Source organism: Nematolebias whitei, chromosome 14, assembly GCF_014905685.2.
Source record: "Nematolebias whitei isolate Nwh7 chromosome 14, NemWhi1, whole genome shotgun sequence".
NCBI lineage: Eukaryota > Metazoa > Chordata > Actinopteri > Cyprinodontiformes > Rivulidae > Nematolebias > Nematolebias whitei.
Window position 1 is genome coordinate 19,647,453 of NC_056511.1, and position 21,115 is coordinate 19,668,567.

A 21,115-nucleotide genomic window follows, 5' to 3' on the forward strand; every position below is an offset into this window, starting at 1 on the left:
AGCTAAACCTGGATTACGTATTCAGAGAACCCCCAGGCAAGGACCAGTCACTGAATCGGATTTCACATTTAAGAATATTCTCAAAGAAATGTCAAGATAAAATTGTGAAAATCTTACTGTAATATGTGGTTCCATCACCTGCCTGCCTCTGGACTACAAAACTTATCATGAAGTCCTCTAATCCTGAAAAGTCCTGCATGCATTGCCAGTGTGGTGGGGCCTCCCCCAGCAAATTTAGAATGAAGTAGATGCCATTTTCTGCATCCTGGTGTGTTTTAACAGGTTTTGAAACATCTACGTTTATCTAGATAAGTAAACACTTGATTCAATAACTATATTAGAGAGCACGGCACAACAAGAAGTAGCCTGACCAACAGCTCTCCTTGTGTGAATAGTTCTCAAATGTATCTTAATGCCCTTTTTGTTTATTTACAGAATAAACTGTGTTCCACCATCTATACACTCAGGGTAACACATGTCTGAATTACCATTACATGTTCCCAACTAACAATGTTTAATCTTTTTTTTTTTTTAATGATTTTTCACAAAAATCCCTCTGATTGCAAAGCGTCCATAAAGCAAAACTCCAACAATGTCGTCAGAAGAAAAGGGGGGTGGAGTTCCAGCAGGTAAGGGGCAATTTGAGATTGTGATTTGTCAGTTGCTGATGAGCCAACTGGATTGTCAGGTGGTGTTGAGGATCTGACTCGTGTAAAAAACAAACAAACAAACAAACAAAAACCATATATTTTACAGGCCCATTGAAGACCGTTATCATTTATTCCATATTTATTCAAAAAAGTTTCAGTTTTTGATTAATCTAAGGTTTGAGAACTGAGTTTCCTTACAAAATCGTAATGGTTTCCTAATTTTTCAGGGGTGTTCAGTTAAAATTTAGGGGTGCTTGGGTACCCCTAAAAAGAGGCTAAAATCACCACTGGCAACAACATAGAAAATTAAGTGGAGGAGCAAAATCACAAAAATCTGCATCGAATCTCACCTTTCTACATGTTGATCAATCAGGGTCCCACTCGTTCAGTTACACAATATTAAAACCAGAACAAAATGAACCTTTGAAAGTAAATGTTTAAGAAGATTTTCATTAGTACTGAATGAGTCTTTTATCCTTTTCTAATATTTCTTCCTTGTTGAGCGGGTGTGTAGTTGTAGTTGGGAGATGAATCACAACGATTATTTGCTCAGCTTTTTAGAGCAGACCAAATATGCTATATCAAAAGTTTCATTTTTGGCTGACTAGCTTTGTTAGGGGTCAAAGTTCTGCTGCAGACAGATTTCTGCTGCAGTTTGTAAGCAAAAGCAAAACAGAATCAGAGCCAATCTGAGCGGGCAGATTGCTGTGGGACAACCCGGCACACTGAGTAGTAACCTTTGTGTGTAGTTGTCATTTTGGAAATTGCTGAAGTTGTAGGCTGCAAAAACTGTCCTGGGACACTAGTCTGTTAATGCAGCTGTGTCTGGAGATGAATGTGTTCTGTGAAGGCAACATTACGGATGAGGTCATCTATTTTTACTGTAAATGATCAAGGAGAGCTAAGGTCTGATAGAATCAATGTGTAAATTCATTGTAACCTCTCCATTCTAATTATTTGCATTTCTCACAAACCATTTGATCAATGGGTACAGGTTTTCTAAGCATTTGATCAAAGTTCATATCCTTATAATAACAGAGAAATATAGTGCAAATGAGTAAGAAACAAACAACCAAAGGAGGGAAATAATTCCTCCATGTCCATGTTTCAAATGTTTTATTCATTCAGACACCTGGCGGGAAGTGATCAGATGTTAGATTTTTGCTGCAACATCAGAGATTAGGTTTCCATTTATGTATACTGTACCTTGTGAATAAAAATTCCACAGTTGAACGTTTTTCTCACTTGTAAATGGTTTCTTGTTTTATGTAAATTAATTACTGACAAAGTAACTTTCCTTGAAAAAGTGCACATCACCTGCTGCCTTGCGGGCCAAATCCAATGATCGGGTGGAATGAACTATTTGGGGAGCTACTAATTTACCAAATGTTAAAATAATATTTGTTAAAAACAAGTGCTCTGGCCATTTTTTTGTGTTTTCATCCAACAATTACTTTGTGAGAATTTCATTAAAATGTGTCCAGTGGTTCAAGAAATATTCTGCTAACAGACAGACAGACAAACACACGGACACTGGCAATTACACTCACCTTTCGAGGTAATCAAGCAAAAGTTTTAAACCTTCTCATAACATCCAAAATATACCAGGAATGACTGATTATATGCAATTGCAAGTTTCTACTCACAGCTCATATTACAATACAATTGTGAATAATGGATTATTTTCCAGCTCCTCTCAGGGTCTTGCTTCAGAGTTTAAAGATTAAGTATGACTCCAATTTGTCAAAAATGATCAGTGGGAATTTATTTGTTTCAAATACATGAACGCACAGCTTTTTGGCCATTACTCCACAAATCAGTAATTGAGAATAATATGCAAATTGAATCTACCATTCAGTTTTGTTTGGTTTTCTGAGATGGTAAGAATGAAACTCGGGAACATTTTGTGGCGCAGTTTCTCATGGCGTCTGTAGTTTTCAGCTGAACTTGTGCCAGCTTTGCATTTAGATTATGTCAAACAAAGAACAGAGGTAGAATCCATCTTTTGAAAACAAGAAGACATCCTAACACTGAAATCAGTCAAAAGAGTCTAAAATGATAATTGTGCATGAACAAATGACAGTGGCACCTTTTCTATCCCATTGGCTGACAAAATTGGACATGAATGGCAGCAAAAAAAAGTGCAGATTAGTTAATCATCTTGAATGTTAAATAAAAACCCATCATGAGGGAAGCAAAATGCATAATGGATTGCATAAAACAATGTTAACAAGGGGTATGTACTGTAAATACTGAACTGGTTGCTAAATCTTCATGTATTCATCAAGACGTGCATGAAGGCCTTTGTTTCCCAGTAGTTTCTCTCCTGGGCTATATTTTTCAAAGGTATGCAACTATGCTGTCGGAATCTCAACCCTGTCAGAATGTTATTTCTACTGAGCTGAGATGAACAATTTCACTATTAAATGCATTTAGGTTGGTGAATGGTTTAACTTAAACCTTAAGAGAAACTGAGATTTGTATCTTGACATTGTCTGTTTTCGATTTTGAATGATCAATGATATGACAAAAACATATTACTGACGTAAAGAGACCTGTGCTCGGTTTTCTATTGTACAATTGTGGCAAAAAGCTTCTTTTTTCCTTCATATAAATAATCTTACAAAAACAGTCTTTCATTCACACAAAACAAAATTGTCTCAGGAATCTCTAAAAACATGAGATATACATACAAATATACATACATGCAAATACACAAAAACAATCCCCTCTTAATGTAAAATAACGAACCTAAAATCATATTTTATATAAAAATACAAAAATAAAAGTCAAATTATAAGAAGTGTCATTTCAATTGTGTTTAAAAAAAATTCTCCATCACTTTCCCACTTTGTGATGCCTCGGCATTTCAATAACATTGTGTCCTTGTGAACAAACAAGTTCGTCTGATCATGTCCAGAGGCCATTTCAAAGGCAGCTTCAACATGAGTTTAATACTGAAAATGTCCACAGACACAAAGAGAGGGACTAGGTCCTTAGATCTGGCCAGCCAGCGAGGTAACATGAAAACTACACGTTCATCTATCTACACACTAAGTGATCTCTGACTGCAGAGCATGGTGAGTGTGCACTCCTACGAAAAGGTCGGTTCACCCGATGACTCTGATCAGTTCATGGAGACCTGCGTCATTTTAAAAAAAGGGAAGGGTTTAGCTGGTCTCGTCAAACCAAGCGTGTTTCCACATCAGTGCATTCCTGCAACATTGCCAACCATCTGAAGAATAAACCAAAATATTCTCTCAGATGAGGGCGATGCTTTGTATTTTTGTGGATGTTTTTATTGCACAGATGCTTCAAACAAATGTCTATGTGGACATTAGTGAAATCTTTGTTCTTATATTGCAAACAATGATTGCTAACAGATTTTTAAAATTAACATTCAAAAAAGTGGTATGCCATTTTTTTTATTCAGAGTGTCAACTATTAAAAAAACACCTGTCCATTCTGGTATGTTTGTAATTATATTCTCATCTCATGATCAGAACTCTGGTCAAGTGAGGGCTCCCTAGTGCTAATCATCGATGCTGAGGGCCCCTGGTTGACTCCAAAAGGCGAAACAGCTGGAGATCGAGCAGCCAAGGGGGACAGAGATGGGGAGAAGCTTGGCGACATTGCTGCTGAAGAAATAGATCCCTCATGACTGATAGGGGACCTGCGGAGTAAGGATAAGTGGGGGAATGTCCGCCCAATCACAGGGACTTTAGGAGGAACCGACATGGCCCCAGGGTGAGCCACTGATGTGATGAGTGGTGGAGGGTCAATTCTTGGTTTGGGGTCCATTTTGGGCTTTGGCTGAAACGGCTGACGGGGGTTTTGATTTTGTTGAGCAGTTTCATCTTTAAGCCGAGCAATCTCAGTGAAGACATTAGCAAGAGGTTGGAACTGAGGGCACCAGTTGAGCAGGTAATCCCAGTTATAGCTTCCACGAAGCTCCTCATCACTCGCAACAATAGCAGTTAGGGAACCATCCACTGATGGTTTACCATCCTCAGGGAAGGCGTAATCCTTCGGGAGGGAAATGTTTAGTCCACGGCCTACTCCCAGGTAACCACCTCCTTCATCCCTGTAGACTGGGAGCTGGCCAGAAAGCAAGGTCCCACTCAGACTGCCTCCCAATTTCTTTCCTTTGAACCAAGTGCTGCCTTCCAAAGCAGCAGGCTCACAGGAAATATCAGAGAGCTGGTCTGCATCCTGCTGGATTCCAGAGTCTGGTCCTCTGGCTGAGATGTGCTCTTGCATTGATGAAGTAATAGAGGCAACACGGGGGTACTCATTAATCATCCTGATCTCATCATCTTCTGCTGCCTCAGCTGAACCTCTTCCACTGGAGTGAGAAGGATCCAAAGAACCTCCTCGAGTATAAGAAGCACCATGTCCTCCCTGATCACCACCGTAACCTGGCAAAGTCTGGTGGTAAATATTCTCACTTCCGGGTCCAGTTTCGTCCATTTTTTTCAAAGCATTTGCTGACGCAAGAGATCTGTTTCCTTTATCCTGGTCCTTCTTCCTCTTGCGAGACTTGACAAAAAACACCACCACAGCCGTGACAACAAGCAGTATGATAAAGGCAAGAGACACAGCTATGATGCTGATAACCAGAGCATTTACATCAGCAGCCAGGCCAAAGTTGGTGTTTGTGACATCAATAGAGATCTGGGCTGATGTCAAGCGAGATGCATCCAGTGGACTGTGAGCTTTCACATCCAGAGTCATGACCCTAGTTTCCTGTTTTGCCTGGCCTGATCCGCTACTACTGCTGCCTGAATTGTCCATCTTCAAAAAAATCACACCAGTAGTTTTGTTTACATCAAAATATGGGGAAATGGAAGTAAGAGAGTAGAGAACAATACCGTCCACCCCTCCATCCTCATCGTTTGCTTGGACCTGGCCAATACTCTGGCCTTTCTTGGCTCCCTCTGGTACTCCAAAAGAAAAATCATTGGATGTGAAGAGTGGATCATATTCATCCTCACCGGTGACAAACACCTGTACAGTTACAGTGGCTGAATGGTTGCCTGAATCCACAGCCACTGCTTCAAAATTAAAAGAGTTTATTTTCTCATAGTCAAAAGGAATCTTGCTTTTGATTTCACCTGAACTCTTGTCCACAACAAAGCTTGCTTTTCCAGATCCAGGCCTCTCCAGCATGTAGTATTTTAACTGACCAAACACTCCTGTGTCGTGGTCTATAGCATGCAGAACAGTCACAGCTGAGTTTGCTGGTTGGTTTTCTCGGATACTTGCTGTCAGGACTTGAACGGGGAAGAATGGATGGTTGTCATTTACGTCTTTCACCTCAACAATGACTGGAGCTAGTGCAAAGTGACCTTGCCCATCAGAGGCTTGAATAATGACTGTATGTGTAGGCTGGTGCTCTCGATCAAGTGCTTGTTGAAGTCTCAAAGCTCCTGTCCACTGGTCAATAGAAAATAGGTTCACATCATCGCCAGAGCTTATAGTATATTGGACTTCAGCATTAGGAGTTGAATCTAGGTCTATAAGAAAAGAAGAAAAAAACAAGCACAATTAATTACCCAAGAGATTAAAAGTCAAAAAGTGTAGTAAAAAGAACTACGTGATGTTTGCCTACCTGTTGCTGTCAGTCGTATAATCTCAGTCCCAGAGGCAGCTCCCTCACTAAGTGACACTGTGTACTCTGCTCTGCTGAACACTGGAGGGTTGTCATTCACATCTGAAATTATTATCACTGCAGCAACACTGGAACTTCTCTGAGGAACACCACGGTCAGACACCACCACCGTGAGATTATATAAGGGCTTGATCTCAAAGTCAAGTCCCTCTGCCAACAGTAAGGTTCCTACTGTTTGAAAGCCCCGTCCCTCCAAGAACCGCACACTACTTTCAATCTGGAATGCATTTCCTTCATTCCCATTGGCAATAGCAAAGTCAAAGCCACAGTTTTCTCGTGAGAGGTCACTGTCAAAGGCCTCAAAAGTTAGAATTGTTGACCCTGGGATGGTGTCCTCTGAAACTGTAGATCTGGAAAAAAAATCACAGATCAAGATCTATATGAGGTAACTGTTTTGGTTACACTAAAATGCTTAAAGGTTTTAAAGAACATTAACTAACCTGTACTCAGACTGATGAAACACTGGAGCATTGTCATTAATGTCAGAAATTTGCACTTGAATCATTGCAAGAGAGGAGAGGGAAGGCTCGCCTCCATCACGAGCTTCAATGACAATGTTGACTGATAGGCGTTCAGGGTCAAACTCAGCTCTGTGATTGATGAACAAGGTCCCTGGAAACAAACAAATCAACTGTGCCATCTTGCAAAAACATGATAGATCTCACATTGAATTAAAATTGTAAAACTAACACAGTAGGGAATCATCTACCATTGCTGGGGTCAATGTAGAAACCATCCTGAGTTGACGACATCACCCTGTAGGTAATCTTCCCATTATTTCCAGAGTCCTTGTCAGTTGCTGTTACTGTGATAACTGCACTTCCAGGTGGTGTGTGCTCAGGCAAGGTAACCTGGAGTGCAAAAATGTGAACAAATAACATTTGAGCTGCAAGGCAAAGGGTACCGTAAATACAGTGATACAGTTCCCAAATCTCTGGTAAAGAGGTCAACAAGCAGCACTCTTTTAGAGGGAAAAACTAGATTTTACAACACAGTTCTTGTTTTTCTTGAGTGTGCGCTCATGTTGAGGTAATTTCCTGAGACAGTTTATATAGGCTCATCTCTACAACTTTCCCCCATTTAAAATAAGGCAGTTAACTTTTATCCCTCACAGTGTAGGCTAGCAGCGAGTGCTCATGTGGGGGTTTACAGTATGTGCCAGGTCCTTGGGTGCAATTTTAGAGTTGTGCACTGGAGTGAAACAGTTTCTGAATGAAATTTATTTTGTGATAAAAACCTTTTTAGTGAGGTGCCAGATATTTAAACACTGTTTGTGAGAATTATATCATGTGAATGCAACTTATAAAATACATTTAAAAAAGCATAATAATGACGCAACTGTCTTTTTTAAGTGAACTTAAGATAAATTAAAAATACATACACACAGGGAACAGGGTGGGGGAAAACAGATTTTGTGGACTCACGATGTAGACCACCCTACCTGATAGAGGTCATGGGTGAATGCAGGTGCATTGTCATTAATGTCCTCCACCACAATTGTAATGTTAGCCTCAGTTTGGTGCTGGCTGTCTGTGGCTCTGACAGTCAGGGTGTACCATGTCTTTTCCTCAAAGTCTAAAGAGCCAGTGAGGGATACACCACCACTGTAACGGTGAATCCCAAATTTGCCTAAAGCTGTTGGATCAAGCTGCAAGGAGTAGGACAAGGCAGGACTAGAGTCTACATCATTCCCAGTCACAAGAGTGATTTCTGTGCCGATTAATGTATCTGACAGGGAAAGAAAAGAAACACATCGGTTAGCTGCAGTCAGCTCTGGATGTTGCACTGCTAAACTCTTGTTTTAAAAAAATGCTTACTTTCTGGAATGCGGATTTCCTGGGGCAAAGGAATAGTTGGACTATTGTCATTCTGGTCGACAATTATCACTGTGAGTGTGGCTGAACCAGCCAATCGCGGACTTCCTCTGTCAGTTGCGGTAACTACAAGTCTATAAATGATAAGAAATTAAATGTTTGTCCCCTACCTCAAAATCACATACCTTTATCTTTTGTTTAATCTTAATCATCTCATTACAAAGTCAATGCAAAGTTGTTTCACTGAACAAAAGCAATTCCATTGAGTTATAACAAATGTAGAGAAATTACATATTTGAAGAAAACACGTTCACCTACTATTGTGAATACCTTCCTATTTACCTAAAATATACCCATTAGATATATTAAATATTCTTTTTTTTTGTCCTTACTTGGTCTGTGTAAAGATCTCACGGTCCATGATGGCTGCTGTAGTGATGCTTCCAGTGACGGGGTCAATTTTAAACAGGCCACTCATGCTTGATGACTGGATGGAGTATGTCACCTGACCATTTTGGCCTTGATCTACGTCCTCAGCCACTACCTGAATAAGGAGTGAAAAGAGTGAAGAAAAATGGAGAATTTAGTTTTACTTCAACTAATTTCAGTGGACTAAACATTTGGTTGGCTTTGCAATGTTTTGCTAGTTTAATGGTTTTAGTCACCCGTATGATTGGTGTTTCATATCCTTGTGCTTCTTTCATGTAAGCTACATAATTCTGTAGCTGGAAGCGAGGGAGGTTGTCATTGACATCCTGCAAGACCAAGTTAATAGCCATGAATGATGTGGAAGTCACAGTTTCAGCTTGAATGACAAGGCGAAGCCTGGGAGTGTCCTCAAAATCAAGTCCTCTGGCGCTCTCAACCCAGATTTCCCCTGAAGGAAATACAGAAAGAGGAAGATGCAAATTAAAAAATATGTAAATTAAATCCTCAGTTTGGTATATGTGTTCAAGTTCAAGTTCAAGTATCTTTATTATCCCCGAGAGGCAATTAGTTTCACAGTCAGTAGATTTGTACATATACACACACATGCACATACACACACATATACACATATATACATACACATACTTATATATATATATATATATATATATATATATATATATATATATATATATATATATATATACACACAAGACATTAAGACATTAACAGTATTGAAATTAGTGTTCAGTGTGATATGAGTCACTAACATTTTGAATTTATATAAGGTTGGGACATTAAAAAGAAAAACACTTTAGGATTTACCTGTTGATGAACTAATGCTGAAAGCCTGCTTTTTGTTTCCACTAAAGAGTCTATAACTAATTCCTTTACGTGTGCCATCTGGATATTGGGCCTGAGCCTGAGCCACAGCTGTACCTGAAAATGTAAAGAATATTTTTTTTACTTAATTATGATAGAAAAGACACTGGTAAAACTCTAACAAAAGCAACATAGCACATGTCAAGTTTTGGAATTTTAAACATCGCCCAACCTTTTGTAGCATTTTCTTGAATGCTAACATCTCTAGCATTCCTAGAAAACCGAATGCCGTTGTACTCCACTTCTTTCACATAAATCACCACCACACCCTGTGCAGACTGAGCTGGACTGCCTTGGTCCATGGCCTCCACTATCAGGGTCCTCTGAACTTGGGTCAGATCTCTCAAAGGCTTGGTGGCTTGAATCTCCCCAGTCAAGGAGTTGATACTAAAGCCCTGCACTGGGGCAGCAAAGCGATAAAACACAGAACCATTGGCTCCAAAGTCTTTATCTTCGGCCTTCATGGTGGCTAAAACCAACTGGGAGTGCCTGCTGGATACTTCAATGATCAATGGATCTTGAATGAAGAAGGGAGCATTGTCGTTGATGTCAAGGATGGTGACCGTCACCTGCAAGATATTTGTGAATTAAGTGAAAAAATGTTTAAAGGAATAACTTTAACAAATGTCATGTGAGACAGATTTTCTTCTACAAGTCAAAAGAGCGTCTTTTACTGGTAATCCGCCTTTTACCTCAGCAGAGGAGTTCCTGGGTGCAGCAGGTGAAAGATCAACAGCGAAAACCCGGAAGCTGTATGATGCCATTTTTTCACGGTCCAGAAGAGCTGATGTGGTGATTTGGCCAGTCTCTTCATCCACAGTAAATGTTCCATGTGCCTCCTGGCTGAGGAAATACAGAACTTTCCCATTAAAACCCTCATCGGCATCTGTCGCTGACACCTGCAAAACAACAAAAGGCAGAGAACTTGTCAACACAATCATCTTAAAAATTGGACATTTTAAATTTGGATCTTTTTTTTTTTCATTTCTACTTGCCTCAAGAACTTGAGAACCTTCTTTAGCATCTTCTGATACCTCTGCTGAGTAGCTATTTCTTGTAAAGATGGGGCTGTTGTCATTGACATCCAGCACTTTGACTTGCACTGTTACAGTGGCGCTGAGAGCAGGGCTGCCTCGGTCTGTGGCCACCATCTCCAGGTTATACTCTGCCTTTCTCTCTCTGTCAAGCTCTCGCAGGGTGGACAAGGTTCCTGTGCTGGCATGGAGCTGGAAATCTCCTTCAGGGTCTCCAGCTAGAAATATATAATTAAAAATGTCTTCATCAAATTCAATAATATTTTCAAGATTTTAATAAATATAAAAATGTGAAACAATTGTGAAGGGACCTATGGAGGAACTAAAACAGAGGTAGCTGTTTCTCACAGGCTATTTTGTACTCCAGTTCTCCACCTGGACCTGAGTCAGGATCTGTAGCCTTGATGGAGCAAAGCACTACAGGTTCCTGGTTTTCTGGAACTTGGAGTCCATACCACATCTTTGCAAAGACTGGAACATTGTCATTCACATCCAGCACCTCCACACGAACTAAAGCCTTGGCGAAGTTAGGAGGCAGCCCTCCATCTCTGGCATAGACTGGTAAAAATTGAGAAGTATTAACTTGACAAATCCCTTACAGTGAGTTCAAACTGATGCAGCTGTAATAAGAGTTTACACTAAATAACAGATCATAGTGGAAAAAGGGATTAAACGGTATTTAATTACCAGTGAGAGTGTAGATCTTCTGATATTCTGTGTCAAGTTCCTTGGTGGTGGTGATGACCCCTGTTACAGGATTGATGATGAAGCCGTCCTCTGTCACACCTCCATAAGTTATCTGACCATTAGAACCTGAATTAGAAACGAGAGGCATAATACATTATAAAACCAATTGAAAAAACTACATCAAATGATTTTAAAGCTGTATTGTCTTGCCAGTAAATCCAAAGAAATACATGGATGACTGTAACTAGTTTATTAGCAACCAACTGTGGCTTTGATTTGTTTATTCAAAACCATTTTTGGCTTTTTGTTGATCGTATCTTCTTGCTTGACTCCTCAGCTCTACCACTGTGTTCTTTCTCTTGCATTTGAAAGTTTTACCAAATTGTGCTTCCAGTTTCATTTGTTGATTTATTTTTTTAACATTCTTAAATATTTAAGATATGTCAATAATATTAAATAAGTTAGTTTCTGTCAATCTGTAATTAACAGATTACTCAGTAATCAGTTGGGTTTTCTGTGATTGACTATGAGTTTGGTAATATAGTTAATTATTTATGTTCTAGGCGTTTTTTATTTTGGTGCCATCATCATTTCCACTAGAAGCCTTCCAAAGTTTGTTTTTCCAGCTCCTCATACCCAAATTCTTCTATTAGTAATCATCTGCTGACTATTGCCATAAGTCCTCTTAGAATATACTGCACGCTATAGTTTTTCAGTTGGTTTTTTTGTGTGTTAATATCCATGTATCCATCTGCGTTAATTTAGTTTTGACATTGAAATTCTTGTTGTGATACATGTGGGTCAACTAACCGAACACAGCTTAAGTGGTTTTCAGAAACAAACCATAACAACACTTGGTAAATTAAATCTATTTGATGTGCTTTATGAAATTCATGAGAAGACAACTTGTGTCAAAATTATGGACAATTTTTTTCCTCCTTGTGTAAAAATAGTTTTTTTTCCAGTGTGTATTTGTAGACGTTCTTCCAAGCGTTTATGGTACTACCCCTCGAATATGTGCCTTAATTATCCAAACACTTAAATACACTGAAATAGGTACTATAAATAAATATTTCTTTATCACATGGCCTTGTTTCTCTGATAATAAAAAACTAAACTGAAAAAAATAAAATATGTTTATACGTACAAAAACTAGCCTTGCCACAGTCATTTACTACTGACTTGTTTCTGTAACAGGCCATGCTACGTTAACAAGTATAAAATCTTGATGTTCATCAGAGATCTCCTTGAACAAACCTTGGTCGCGATCAGTTGCTATTACAGTCAACACTGTGGTTCCTGGTCCTTGATTTTCCATCACCTGAGCCTCAAACTCTGTTTGCTGGAACACCGGAGCTTCATCGTTCACGTCGATCACATGCACGCACAACACCTGGGAGGTGGAGAGCTGAGGCGTACCGTGGTCCTCTGCTACAATTGTTAAATTGTAAACTTCTTGCTCTTCCCGGTCCAGAGCTTTAAGAATAGAGAGAGAACCTGAAAGCAGTAAACATGTGTTTATTATTGGAACTTTTTAAAAATATTATTTTAGATGAAATTTCATACTCTCATTTGTCAAACTCTGTGGTACTTTGTTTCTGTTAAGAATTATTTTTGGTATACCTGCAAATACTACCGTAGTATTCCTTAAGGAGAAATAAAAGTACATTAGTATGTACAGCTAATTGTTTACTTCTTATCACTTATTCAATTCTGGCTTTTCGAGCATGCATTCAAATCTGACTTTGAATCTTTGAGGCACAAGTGCATGTGTAACTATAGTTAATTATGCCTTTTCACATGAGACTGTGAATTACACCTCAGCTGCACAAATTCTGGCTTCAGTTGCTTTCCTACCTTTTATGTCTCCATCCCACAGCCCTGTCATCACACAAACTATTAAAAGGGTCAGCCAAAGTGAAGGAAAAATGAAATGTGTGTGTGTGTGTTTCACAGCAGTGTTCGAGTTTGGTTGCATTGCCCAAGAGGCATGTAATTCATAAATGCCACGGTGTGCCAAAGACACATTGTGTGTTGACTGTTTTGTGATGCTGACGTGTTGATATCTCTGTGGGGACTTGCTAGCTCAACCATTTTAGTTAAAAGCAGATGCAAAAAACAAATCACACAAGTTCTGCTATTTCATAGCACAATCTAACTGATACAGCTTCTATTTGTAAAATAAAGGCAGCTTGACCTTTGGTTGCATAGTGATTTAAATGGAAAATGAACAAGTACAAAAGATGCATGAAGGATTTAAAGATTTTACTAATGCCTTTGAGATTGGTTTAAATGTGCTTCAAATGGGAAAATTAGGAACCTATTGGTTACAAATAAATCTTTAGCTACACAAGAACAAATGAAAGAGCTACAAAAAACTATGGCTTTCTCTAAGTTAATAAACTGAAGTTGAATCAATGTTAAGTGGCAGAAAGTTGGCAGAATAAATATGCTATTTTTAAGCAGTAATCAGTCTAATGACACTTCCCACATTAGCTCTTCAGTTTGGCAAACTTCTTTATAACACACGCTAATCTGCCATTACAGCTCTTAATAACTAAAAGCTTAACACCGCAAAGTCTGAGAAACAAACCATAAGTGAAATCAACCCACAAGACAGTTGAAAGCAATGACGTAAAGATTTCTTCCATCTGGAAGCTGCAATATGTGCCTGTTTTATAGTTTCAAGTCAAACCAAGTCAGAGCTCAACATGCCTTCAACACCCAGCTCAAAAGAAGACAAAACTCAGCTTCATCATATATATATGCTTTTAAGGACTGTCAACAATCCTATAGCCTAAATATTCTGTTTACATGATGAAAAAGTCTGCCCTGTTGTTCATCAGGAAAGTTTTTGGGGAAAGAAGCTATTTTTTCCCCAGTTAAAACCATCTTACCAGTGTTGGGGTTCAGACTGAAGCGGCCATCCCGATTGCCTGCCTGGATTCTGAACAGTACTCTGCCATTTTCTCCTTCATCTTTATCTCGAGCCACAACATATAAAATCACGAACCTGTCAGTAAAGAGACAAACAGAAAACAAATTATAACAAACAAATGCTACAGCAATTCTCAAGCTATCAACGTAGAAAGGAAACTGACCCTACAGGTTGATCCTCCATAACACTGACTGCAGAGGGAGAGCTAAAGACTGGAGCGTTGTCATTTTCATCTGTCACAAACAACCGAGCGGTGACTGAACCCCATCGCCTCTTGGTGGGATCTACTGCCTGGTCTGTGGCTCGTACCACAAGGTAGAGGGACGGTGTAGTCTCACGATCTAACTTCTGCCCCAGGGTCAGGATGCCGCTAGAAGGGTCTAGTACCAGGAGGTCAGACGTATCTGGCCACTGGTGCTCGATGGAGTATTGTAGGTCACTGTTGGGCCCACGGCCATCCTAAACAAGAGGCATAAATAGTGACCAAATTTAAGGGCACTGTATGATGTTTGCCAAAAATATACTTAAGTCTTATATAATTCCCAAACTTTACAATTACCATTATTAGAACTTGTTTCTCACCTGATCCACACCCTGGAAGGCATAAATAGAAGACCCCGGCTCTGTGTTCTCTGGGACCACAACTGTAATAGGATCCTCTGAAAACTCAGGGGCGTGGTCATTACTGTCCTGTACGTTGATCTCCAGCTTCAACAGGTGGCTGCTAGGAAACACCTGAGAGAAGTCCGACACTTCGATGTGCAGGGTGTACCTCGACCCCTTCTCATAGTCCAGCTCACGCACCAGGTACACATCACCCTTTACACGGTCCACCATAAAGGTCCCATCCCGGTCAGTGCCTCCCACTACCAGGTAGGTCACCTGGCCTTCCAGTATGGCAGATTCCTGCTGGTTGACTGAACGTAATGAACCAATGATGGAGCCAGGAGCAGTTCCTTCCACTGTGTTCAGGGTCATAGAAAGGACATTTGGCGTTGGGACTAACCTGGACAAGCTGAGAACCTAAAATAAAGGAAACTGCAGTCAAACAGGCACAACTTTTGAGTTGTTCTTGCAAATTCCATCAATTAATAATAGTTACTCAGATCACAATCATATTGAAATCTTTTCCTTAATCAACCACATTTCTGAGCCAAAACACACCGAATTACATTTGAAAACTTTTTAATGTATCATTTTAATGAAGCATAAGGCAAGTGCTGATGTTTGTTACTGGATCAGATTTCTTTTGATATTCGTCCATAAGGCCCTCATCCCAAATTTTCATAAAACATGGCCCTGAGGCGTAGTCTGATTCTATGTGGTTGTCATTACTATAATAACCCTCACAGGCTTTTTGCTGTACATGAAGATTAATGTGCAATTCTTCCAGTAAAACATCCTGACACCGGGGCATTCTGACTTTAACTTGGGAGTCTGTGGCCAAAAGCACACAAAAAGAAGGGTTCGGTAATGGGAAAGCTGTAAACACGTCTATTATTTAAAAAAAAGGCAGAACAATAACCAAGCCCACTATGCCTCAGTCTGAACTAAAAAGAAACAAATATGTGAGATTTGACACTTTAAACAGCTTCATGATTTGATGCAAAATAAAAAGCTCTGAAGACAGTAAGCAAAAGTAGCTATATCCAGTTTTATTAAAAACAAATCATAATAGAAAAAATCTATGCAAACACACTCACCCTTCCTTACTATTGTTACTTTTAACAGGTTGAGAAAATGTACTTTTTTTGTCTCTAAATGACAAATTACTGTTTTCCTATCTTCCCATACAACAGTATTACTATAATACAATCTAACAGCTTTTGGTGTATGACACTACTTCTTTTTGGGTTTTTATTTTATTTTATCCACAACTACGTGAAATCTTATCTCAAAAACAGAATTTGATCATGCTACCTCATGCAATTCAAGGTTTTCAATGCATTTGTGTGAATGCATGTAATACATGCTGCTACTGTACACTGACGTGTATGATTTAATACAGCTGGCTCTCATCAAATATCATCTGGGAGCATTTGATTCCAAGGTGCCTCTTTTTTCATTTGTCTAATCAAATTGACACACAAGACATTTTCAAGTAAAATTTAAGGAAAAGTGCTCCTGCTGCAATTAGCATCGTTTTCTGAAACAAATCACGCACACTCCCCACACAAAACACAGCCCAACGCTCCACAGTCAAAGCAAAGCCAACACCCTTCTCTAGCAGACATTTTTCTCCTCCTGCTGAATTCCTGATATAGTATGTTCATATGTAGGATTGAACTTTCCTGCAGAGAGTCAGAAAATAAGCTCAGACGTCACATTCCCACAGCTCTGGGTTTCTAACTGTGGATTTTAGTTACCCTCCTGACCTCTGGATCAGGAAATACACACTAGATTGAATACATGGTTTTATTTATTCAGGCAGAAGTTCAGTTTTTCTTCTTCTCATATTTACCCCCTTTTCCAGTTCTTTTGACAGTTATACAGTTCACAGACTGAGGAGATTTACTCAAAAGGACTGAGGTATTGTGTGGTAATGTGACAGCTGTGGATGTACTCACCAAACAGACTTTTGGTTCCAGTTTTGTATTGTCTTGATTTCAAATGATTTGGAGATAAATGTGGGAGAAAAATGCAAAGATCATGTTTACCTCTATGCGTATCTGACAGTTGGAGCTGCGCCCTGGTGTGCCGTGGTCGGCAGCGATCACAGTAAATGCATACTCGGCTCGTTCCGCCCATCGTAACGGGGAAGCAGTTTTTAGCTCACCACTGGTTGGGTTCAGGGAGAAACACTCTGCTCTGGAACCTGAAACGTAAATCATTTTTTTGTCATAATAGGGTTACATACAGGCCTATGGAATTAATATACTCTATTAATCCCAATGGAAAAACTAATTCTCTACACTTTTCTCATTGCATGTGAGCATAAACATGGTGGAGCAGAGGACTGACATCTAAGGTGCCCAGAGGGCAGTTGGAGGGCCTTCCTTAAGGGCCCACAGTGGGGTAAATGAGGATGGAAGCAGGTGTGGGTGCTTTACCTTTCCCACCCAAATTTGATGGAACTGTCAGCAGATTCCAACCGGTGACCTCCTGATCACAGGCTTACCTTTGCTAATCTCTGCGCCACCACACCCCATTAGGACCAATCAAAGTAAAGTAACTAAAGCACTATATGTTGTCATCAGTGTATGTTTCCATACAATGGCAAAATTAGTTCTCTGCATTTAACCCACCAAACAATGAGATACATCCAGGTAGAGCAGTTGGCAGCTATGTAAGCGCCCACGGAGCAATTAGGGATTAGGTGTCTTGCTCTGGGACACCACGACATGGGAATGGTGGGGAGTCAAACCACAACTTTCTGGTCCCCAGTCGGCTGTTCTACCTCTACCCTATCTCAGTCCACCTAATCATCTAAGAAATTATTTCTAAGACGCACCTGATAAAGAGTAGAGGATGGTACCATTCTCTCCCTCATCTGGATCTTTAGCTGTCAGGGTCCCCACAACAGTTCCAGATGGAAGCCCCTCTGTCACCTGCAAAAAGAATAGTAGGAAGTTGTTTTACAGCATTTCTGAAGCATGTATGTAGCATGTTACTTCTATCGGCCCTTGCACTGCAACAGCATGCAACAATGTCTTCAATTTTAAAACATTAACAATAGTTATGAGAGTAGTACATGATTTCTAAAGGCAATTTTAACAATCCATGCAATGATACATTATAATATTTTATAAGTTTTACTTTGAGCAAATGTACAGTGGAAATAAATGCTGTACATACCACCCAGAAGTATTACACAACAACAGTTTGTTGGGATTGATGCATGGCAACAACCCCAACAAATGTAGATGTAAAAGTAACTGTTGCTCAAATAATATTGGATTCCTATATATTTAGTATAAAATAGTCATTCCCAAAGATGGGTCAGGACCCCAATCGGGGTCACAAAGCACCAAGTTTAGCGTCTTAAAAATATTTACAGAACTCAAACTTCAAAAATGATTACCAATGGCATTTTAAACATAGCCTGTTACAAAAAAACAACAAAAAAAAAAAGACATTTAAGTACTTATGAAAGGTGGCTCCATAAATCTATAAAAATATAGATGAAGCTTTATGTTAAATGGCTTATTAGCAATGTTTGTATACTTCAACAATACTGGTTGTTGGATCATGAGTTGTTGCTACTTTTGTTTTCTGAGTTGAAGGCAAAAAGGTTTGGGAACCACCAGTCTAGAAACCCATAAACAACTGAAGAACAAACAGGCTGGCTTAACGCACAAATGAAACCCTGAGATTAAAGTGACTATGAACAACTTTTACTTTTGTCCAGCCGTATCCACACAGACCTTCATGTAGAAGTCATCCAAAAAAAAAAAACCTTTCTGTGTCCAGATCACAAAATTTAACCTTAGCTCAACAAAGTCCATGCTCAATAATCCAGGTATACAATCCAACAGTTTTCAGTCAGGCCATCTGGACAGTTTCTTTCTTTTTTTGTTTTTGTGCTGAAATGTTTCACCTTCCATCCAGAAGTCTTCATCATAACCTCAGAGCTTAATTTTACTTTGAACTCTTTTTCAAGTTGTAAATAAAGGATAAACATTTTTCTGTAAAAATTAACAACCAAATCTTCATAGAAATTAGTTTAATAATTACTTTTTTTACTGAGAACACAACATTGTGCATGGTTCTAAACACATTTTAATTTTACAACTAAAACTGCTGAACTATCAAACAAACAAATAAAAAACAACTATTTTCCTGCTATGTTCAATTCTACCAATTATTGCCTTGATTAGTAGGTCGGTTGATTACTTAACGCTTACCGGTACTTACACCTACTTAATAATTAAAGTGCAAAGTAATAAAACATTGCAGTATACTTTAAAGGGGTAACTTTAACATACAGAGTTCAAGCTGAAACCATTAAAAATTGTATTTTATTCCTCTTGATTATTTTCTCTCACCTGAAACAGCAACTCCCTTTCAGGTCTGGCATGTGTGAAACTGGGTGCATGGTCGTTTTCATCCAGCACAGTGATGTGGACTGTCCCTGTAGCACTGCGGGGAGGCGTACCTCCATCCTGTACAACCACAACAAACTGATAGCTTGACTGCTGCTCTCTGTCCAGGGCGAGGTGGGTACTGATCTCACCTGAAACAAAAGAACATCACAGGGAGATGAGCTTATTGGTTTAATTCAGAAACAACACACACGTCAGCATTTAAATCTAATTATGTAGCTCTTGCTGTTGCTAATGAAGCAACATTTAATAATAGTTGGGTAAATCAATTTTTACATCAAATTAAATATAATTCAGTAACTGTATGGTTACAATGTTTTTCTTCACCTGTTTGTGAATTGATCTGAAAGTGCCTGTCCGAGTGCATCAGTCTGTATGTGAGTCGAGCATTTAGTCCTGCATCTCTGTCTGTTGCTGACACCCTACCAAAGCCTGTTCCTGCCAGTAAGTTCTCTCGGACAGCCAGGAAAACCCTTTCCTGGCTCAGTCTTGGGGAATTATCATTCTCATCAGTTACAGTCACCCTGACAGTGGCACTGCCGGTTCTCCCCACCCCTCCTGGGCCTGATGTGGCAAGGACAGTCAGCAGGTACATGTCTTTCACTTCTCTGTCCAGAGAGCTCCGAACAAACAGCCACCCAGTGTCTGGCATGATGCCGAATCCAGCTGCATCACCGTCGGGTCTGAGTCGGTAGAAAATGGAGGAAGACGAAGAGCTCCCACCATTCCCAGAAGCCTCTCTGTTGAGTGCTCGAACCTGGAGGAAACGTGTGTTTAGAGGTGTGTTCTCTCGCAGCTCCACCCGGTAGGTAAGGGTGTCAAAGGTGGGGCCTTTTGCGTCTTGCGCTTGGATGTGAACCACAAGTGTGAAGGTGGAGCTGAGCTGAGGAGCTCCACCATCCTTGGCAACGACCTGGAGATCATAGCGTGGGACATTTTCATATGAGAGACTCCCGATCAAACGTATTTCCGCGCTGCCGCGGTCAACACCAAACGTCCTCTGGCCACTGCTGCCTGTGGTGCCAGCAGAGATCAGGTCAAAGCTGAGCTGACTGTTATGACCGGAGTCTTTGTCCGTGGCCTGAATGCGGTAGATAACCGTTCCCATTTTGGTGATCTCAGGCAAAAGGAGCGACTCTGATGAGGAGGGGAGGAAGGTAGGGGCGTTGTCGTTTACGTCTGATATAGTTATGTGCACCCGGCTGCTTCCGTAGGCTGGAGGAGAGCCAGAGCGTGCCTGGATCTCCAGGTCAAGACTGGGGCAGGTTTCATGGTCAAGAGGAAGGACGGTGCGAATGGTACCAGAGGAACTGTCCACTGTAAAGTAGCCATCAGGATCTCCAGAAGAAATGGAATAGAAGATATAATTAGAAACACCTGAAGAGGAGAGAGAAAAGGCAAAGATGTATGAATTAAGCAGATTTGGGGCAATATTTTTAACATCAATTTTTAGTTTAAAATAAAAATTTTAAATAGTCAAAGGAAAGCTTATTTTGCTTGTCATGCTTTTTATGACTGCAAAACATTCAACAACAAAAAACTCCACCACAAAACAAAGATAAATTGTAGGTTCATTTAATATTTTGACACATATTTGCGTTGTATGATCAATGATTCATCGAGGGCACAAGCAGTCCCACCTGTCTTAAAAGCAGCCCGGACTGCCCCCACTGCCGTCCCCCTGAGGACATCCTCGGACACGGTGAAAAAATACTGAGCCTGGTCAAAAGTTGGAGACACCACAGAGCCTCCCACTATGCTCACATTCACTCGGGCATTGACGGGTGCCGTCTGACCACCACCATCCTCCGCTGAAATCACCATGGAGATGACTGTGTTTGCTTTGCCATGAAGTGAGCGTGAGAGAGAAATTACTCCTGCAAAGGTAAAAAGACAAATCACTCGACATGCTTTCATTATTTTAGCATTCCATTCTTTCACTGGAGGACATTAAATACAAAATTTTTT

The 21,115-nt window shown here is 40.0% G+C and overlaps 2 protein-coding genes across 3 annotated transcripts in view; both read right to left on the reverse strand.

Annotated features, from left to right (window-relative positions):
• The window catches only part of smad9 (SMAD family member 9), a 937,424-nt gene that overhangs the window by 593,337 nt on the left and 322,972 nt on the right, over positions 1-21,115 (reverse strand). The gene's annotated exons all lie outside the window — the stretch shown is intronic.
• Positions 4,124-21,115, reverse strand: part of dchs1b (dachsous cadherin-related 1b) — an 84,747-nt gene continuing 67,755 nt past the window's right edge. Inside the window, exons 6-28 of the mRNA XM_037687951.1 lie at positions 20,788-21,024; positions 19,475-20,524; positions 19,091-19,278; positions 17,557-17,653; positions 16,763-16,920; positions 14,688-15,128; positions 14,269-14,564; positions 14,065-14,180; positions 12,425-12,664; positions 11,168-11,293; positions 10,829-11,038; positions 10,442-10,698; positions 10,139-10,345; positions 9,619-10,015; positions 9,390-9,503; positions 8,801-9,012; positions 8,528-8,679; positions 8,139-8,269; positions 7,763-8,049; positions 7,031-7,172; positions 6,762-6,933; positions 6,262-6,671; positions 4,124-6,166 (exon numbers count right to left, since the gene is read on the reverse strand). Coding sequence (XP_037543879.1) covers positions 4,131-6,166; positions 6,262-6,671; positions 6,762-6,933; positions 7,031-7,172; positions 7,763-8,049; positions 8,139-8,269; positions 8,528-8,679; positions 8,801-9,012; positions 9,390-9,503; positions 9,619-10,015; positions 10,139-10,345; positions 10,442-10,698; positions 10,829-11,038; positions 11,168-11,293; positions 12,425-12,664; positions 14,065-14,180; positions 14,269-14,564; positions 14,688-15,128; positions 16,763-16,920; positions 17,557-17,653; positions 19,091-19,278; positions 19,475-20,524; positions 20,788-21,024 — 7,676 coding nt within the window. The 3' untranslated portion in view covers positions 4,124-4,130. The remainder of the gene's footprint in view (positions 6,167-6,261; positions 6,672-6,761; positions 6,934-7,030; positions 7,173-7,762; positions 8,050-8,138; positions 8,270-8,527; positions 8,680-8,800; positions 9,013-9,389; positions 9,504-9,618; positions 10,016-10,138; positions 10,346-10,441; positions 10,699-10,828; positions 11,039-11,167; positions 11,294-12,424; positions 12,665-14,064; positions 14,181-14,268; positions 14,565-14,687; positions 15,129-16,762; positions 16,921-17,556; positions 17,654-19,090; positions 19,279-19,474; positions 20,525-20,787; positions 21,025-21,115) is intronic.